Raw genomic sequence first — 5750 nt, forward strand, 5'->3', positions numbered from 1 at the left:
ATAACAGGCAGAGAGCAGCGCCGATTCGCCGGGAAGCAATGATGTCATAGAGACGGCATTGAAGCGCGTCCAGTTGGCTAGAACCTGATCAACTATATGACAACAGCCGTTTGTCACAGAGACACTGTGTGTGATCACATTTTCTTCTTCTCACGCCTTCCTGTAGCAGCGAGGCTTATTAAACCCTGTTGAAGCTCAGCTTCTACGGCCATTAATGGGTAATCCCACACGTACTTCATTTAATTTGGATTCTTCTGGATGTGGGCGGTTTACACTTTCATTTTGTTTAAATGATTATAAAAATCATAAGTTTTTAAATAGCACACTTAATCTCACTTTTCTCAGTTATTGCCCAACACTGAAACAAACCCTGAGGCGGCCAAGGAGGAGCCACGCCGGGGCAGGTTCTAAACCTGTCACTGACTACTGGATCTTTTAAACAGCACATACCAGAGACAAGTACACACGCTGTACACACACCTAATACTCCCGGCTGTAAACACACTGTGCAGTGGTACAATATACTACAACTGAACAGCAGCACAACACAGTGGAGGGAGGAGAGCATCAGATCGTTGGAGGTCTGCCGGTAGATAGATGGAGTTTTACTGCACCTTAACTTCTACTGCACTAACCTGTCCTTGAAGTCACCTGTAGAAGCTACTGCTGTTTTTAGTAGTTTAATGTGACATCATAAGCGCTAATTACTTAAAAAAAAAAAATGAAAAGAAACTTTAAGGAAGACTTTTTACATCTACTTTTATGCATTAGCCTCGTGCAAATTAGAAGATTTCTCTGTATCTACAGGATTCTTTTTACAAACTGACTAACAGGAACATTTTAAAATTTCACCACAGACAAATGATAAAACAAGATTCATATTTGCTGGTAGAGACCAGTGAAGAAGACAGAGGCTCAGGGTGCTAGCAGGGTTAGCTTAGCCTAGCTGCGGTAAGGACAAACTTCCAAAACAGAATGCTACGCACTAGTGTGATGCTAACACTTCAGTAAAAATACTTTGTGTCATGTCAATAGCATTACTATTATCACTATTGTTATAGGTCATAGTAATACCTGATGATTTTCATTAAAAAAAAACAAAAACAAACTTCAGTTTCTGCATTATGCTGTCTGTGCCACTGTGTCACTGTGTCAGTAACTGTACAGTACCTGAGTGGATGCTTTAGCTGGGCTGAGAGTGGGTCGGGAGTCCACCTTAGCCTTGACGTGTCTCAGGTCTGGTCCTGGGAGCCTCCTCACCCTCACACTGGGGGATGACCCTGCGTCTGAGAACCTGCTCTGAGCTGAGGCTGAGGCCGAGGCCGAGGCTGAGGCTGAGCTGGGTTTGCTCCTCACTGCTCTGTCAGACTGATGGATGTCGGACCGGCCGGGCTTAAAGACCTCTGTGTGTTCTCCGCCTTCCTCCTCAGATGTTAGTTTCTTGCAGTCTTCCTCTGGTGGGTGGGTGAGATCATGTGACAACAGATGGGTGTCTTCTTTTAGGTCCTCAGGAGTGCCCACCTCTAGCCTGTTAGACTGACATCTTGTGTTGTTTCTCTGCACACTCGGTTCTGAACTCACGGACTGAAACAGAGCCTCATCCTCATTGCCTTCCTCCTCCTCCAGCTCCTCCGCCTCTTCATCGTCGTCATCATCCTCAGCTGGGACTTCTGTCACATCTGAGTCTTGGTTTGAGGACAGGTTCTTCCTCTCACTTCCACTGCTCACGTCCTCATATTCATCTTGACTGCAGCAGATTCCTGTCAGATCCAGATCCAGGTTCTCCTTGTCAGTCCAGGTGTCCTGGCAGTATTCCCCGCTGCTGGCGTCCAGGTAAATGGACACGGAGTTGTCGTTTGATTCCGACAGGTCTTTGTTGGCTTCCAACTTTTCCACAGAGGCCTCTTCGTGGTCGCCACACTGGAACACGACAACATCCGTGGTTTTGGTCACCACTGTGGTGGTCAGGGTGATCTCTAACATGTCATAGTCCACAGGGCTGTGGGTTTGACTCCCACTGAGGCTGCTCACACTCCGATGTGACTCAGGAGATGCTGAGGACGAGGAGGACGGAGAGGAAGAAGAAAGCGAGAAAGTGTTTCCATTCAGGTCTTCCGCTCTGTGAAGAGGAAGCCTCATGTTGGAGGAACCTTTCCCTCTGACCTGGAAGCTCTGAGTTGACTCTGACAAACTCATGTCTGGGCCAGAGAACCGAGCTGGGACAGAGCACTGTTGTTCTACATCTGTGCTTCAACAATATCCTCAGTCACTTCCGGACCTGCTGTCCATCATCTTCCACATGCAAACATCTTTAGCTGCTGTGACGTCACCATCTGGACATCTGGAAAACTGAGGGGAGAGAGAACATCAGCGCACTGTTGGTGAGAGCGGAAAAATACTGCCCCCTTAGGTTACAACCTGTAACCTACACTGGAAGCTTTATTATTGTTTATATACCCTACATCTTAGTCTAAGACTAAAGACATAATAATACATATTAAAATACACTACATAAATTAGTAAAGGAAACATTTCAATTATATCAATTTTGTTAAAAAAATGAATTCATTAATTTTTACATTTAACTCCTATCCTGCTTAGAGGAGGAACAGAGTGTGTGAGCAGTATGTGGGTCACGGGCAGAAAGTAGGAGGAGCAGCTAAATAAAGGCGACCAGATCCAGGACATTGTTCTGTATCTGATGCAGAAATGTCAGATTTCACATTAGTCAGTAGTTAAGTGCAGAAATCCAACATTTAAATGATTTTACACACATGGCACGTTAGACAAAATTAGGAGAATTTCCCTGGATCACGCAGCTCCCGGGTCCAAGACTACAACCTAGAAAGATGATGTTTAAAAAACTGAGCAGATTATATCAAAATCACTAACACCTGTAGAAAGGGAAGAGTGTTATGAAAATAAAAGTCTTTGGAGATCTTCTGTAAAAAGAGGAAACGGTTGTTTGGTCAGAAGAGAAATCTTCACGTTCAAAATAAAACAAAGTTCCTTTTACAGTCCCAAAGTACAGGTCGTGACCTCTGATTGGTGTGACCCAAAAAAAATATTCAAAAATTGCCCAGATTGTCAGTCACTGAAGATGCCGTCTTTCCCTGAGAAACATGTCCCGCATTACTGTCGGCCCGGACGTCTCACTGTCTCTGACACGGAGAGAGTAAAGCTGAACTGACGTCCTCTGACCCCTGCTGTTCAAAACGCTCATTAGACTCTGGACCCTGCTGTGTATGAGGACTTCCTCTTGAGCCAGGTTCTATCCAGAGAAGGCCGGGGAGACACGCAGTGAGTGACAGGAGTGGAGACGTGATCAAAGTGGTTCCCCTCAACAGGAGACCAGTGACATCATCAAGTCCAGAAAAAAACAAACCAAATGTTAACGTTTTCTGGCCTCAGAGGAGAAATAGAAAAATGTCCAAAGTGAGAGGAAACCAAAAATGACATCGATGAGAACACATTTGGTTTACAGTAATTAAAAAAAAAAAGATAAACTTTTGATAATGGTCCATAAGAGATGGTTTCCTATAACCAATCAACCAATCAATCAATCCACTAATAAATAAATAATTAAAACATAAGAAAAATATTACATGTGACATTCTAGTCAGCTAAAATAATTTTTACTTGGTTTTTGTTTTCATTTGTGGAATAAAACTTAATTTGGACTAAAGCTAAGTCATAGTCAAAAGGCTAAAACTAACTCTTTTAAAAGTGGCTGTCAAAAGGAGTGAACGTCAAGAGAAAAAAATAGCTGCAAAGAATGTATGTGTGTGTGTGTGTGTGTGTGTATCCCAGCCACTGTCGACTGCTGTGTGGTGACGGCAGTAACAGTCGCCTCCGGTGTTTTCATTGTGGATTATTTAGGGCCTGGCTGCAGGTTCAGCGCACTGTGCAGATACATACATTATATTTAAATACAAATTAGAATCTAAATTTTACTTTTATTCTTTTACTTTTAACTATTTAAACATAAATTATGCTCACTTGTGTTGTCTCAATAATATTAACAGACCTCCAGTTTTTTTTTAAAGCCAATAGAAATAATAGCAGACGGCAAAGCATTTCAGATTTGAGCCCTGTCAAAGTGTTTAAAGTCGTTCACTTTAAACTGTACGCAGTGGAAATTTCAGAGCAACCAGAGGAGCGGCTCGGTGCCACAGTTCACACTCTGCCCTTTTGAACCTGTTGTTAATATTTAAATCATTGCAGCGATGACCGGGTTTAGAGCTGATTTTCTAACATACAGTAGTTCCCGGGGTCATGTGACTACGGCCGTGACATGAACATGGATACAGGACTACATTTTTCATCTCCTTCCTGTTGAGGAACTTTTTTTTTAGTACATAAGATCTAAAGTGCTGAGTCAGCATCCAGCTACGTTCTCAAAGCGAGACTCTGATGCTTGAAAACTACCTTTCAGGAAATTGTCTCTGTATGTCATTCAGACGTGGTGAAGAAATAAAAATCCACGACCAACTTAAACCGGTTCATCCCATGCAGGTTTCTGTTTACAGGCAGGCATTTGCCTCACAGCACTGAAACAGAAGACAGGCTGCATCACAGCATCACATTACACCAACAGTCCGAATCACACACGCACGGGAAATGTGCACGCACGCACACTCTTGGTGCATTCTATAGCAGTTACCATGGAAACAAACAGAGTGCTGCGTCATCCACAGAGAACACTGTGACGTCATCACCTGCTCCTGTCCTTAAGATTTTCCCGCCTACGGCCACTGCAGAAACACACATCTTTGTTGGGCAGCTCAGCACGCACGCACGCGTTGTGGCTGTAAATGTGACACGGAGCTCAGTGCCTGTGAGCCAAAGGCAGAAACTGACCCGTCAATGTCATCACATCAGCTCCATCTGACATGACCTCAAAAAAACTCAGCTTCTTATTCCTGTATGAACTCAGTGTAAACAACAAGAGATTCAGTATTGCACCACACTGCCCCCAGTGGCCACAGCAGTAAATAGTTTGCAAGACATGCAACAGAAGTTTTTCACACATAACCTCACAACATCCTCCAAAGACTCCATATCAGAGCATCCTCCCTAACTAAATCATTTCTGTCTTTGTCCTGTCAGTGACCATATCTCAGTGACAGTGGAGAGGACAGACTCCTGTCCATCTTTAAATAGAGAAAGGTCAGGCGTCAGTCACCGGCACTTTTAACAGTAAAACAGAACAGTGCCGAGGCGAAGCAGTCTGAGGTCGAAGTGTGCGACGAGACCGCTCCTTCATTTCACTCAGATACATAGTACAGATTATGGGATGTGACCATACATGGTCAAAAACATACACCAGCCCAAACTCCTTGCTTTAGCAGAACGTTGAACGACTCTGTGACAAACAGATTTGACCCAGCGCGCCTGTGCTTTAACATCCGGTCAAAGACAAACAACCACCAGTTTTATCAGGTCACACTTCAGATTGGTGCAGTTGTCCAACACTGGAGTAATCTCCCAGTCTCAGGTCACTTTTGATACAAGACACAGAGGAACACTGTGTTGGTTATAAACCAGTCTGAACACGAACTGTGAGCCCATCCACTGACATGCTGCTTCATCCCCACATACGCATTTGGAAACCATCAGTCCACAGAAGAAGAACCAGACCAGGCTCTGTCTCCACTGTGGTACAACATCTAAAGTTGTTCTCTAAAGTCAGACGGCAGCGTAGATATCTTAATGATCATTCAGACCATACGACCCCCAACCTCCAGAAA

At 44.0% G+C, this 5750-nt stretch overlaps 1 protein-coding gene across 1 annotated transcript; it reads right to left on the reverse strand.

Annotated features, from left to right (window-relative positions):
• Window positions 1-1152: 1152 nt before the first annotated feature.
• On the reverse strand, window positions 1153-2196 carry LOC112487462 (UPF0619 GPI-anchored membrane protein AFUA_3G00880-like). Its single transcript, XM_025058481.1, has 2 exons — window positions 1716-2196; window positions 1153-1454 (listed from the first exon to the last, which is right to left on the reverse strand). Exons 1-2 carry the CDS (start codon window positions 2194-2196, stop codon window positions 1153-1155), a joined length of 783 nt encoding a protein of 260 aa, XP_024914249.1.
• Between the last annotated feature and the right edge of the window lie 3554 nt (window positions 2197-5750).

This window comes from Cynoglossus semilaevis, chromosome 9 (genome assembly GCF_000523025.1).
Source record: "Cynoglossus semilaevis isolate Cse_v1.0 chromosome 9, Cse_v1.0, whole genome shotgun sequence".
Taxonomy (NCBI): domain Eukaryota; kingdom Metazoa; phylum Chordata; class Actinopteri; order Pleuronectiformes; family Cynoglossidae; genus Cynoglossus; species Cynoglossus semilaevis.

Bases quoted from the DNA above. Each gene is read 5' to 3' on its own strand.
- LOC112487462 (XM_025058481.1), bottom strand. From the start codon at position 2,196: ATGAGTTTGTCAGAGTCAACTCAGAGCTTCCAGGTCAGAGGGAAAGGT. The intron at 1,455-1,715 runs GTGAGAGGAAGA...CCCACCCACCAG, and splicing joins TGAGGACGTGAGCAGTGGAA to AGGAAGACTGCAAGAAACTA.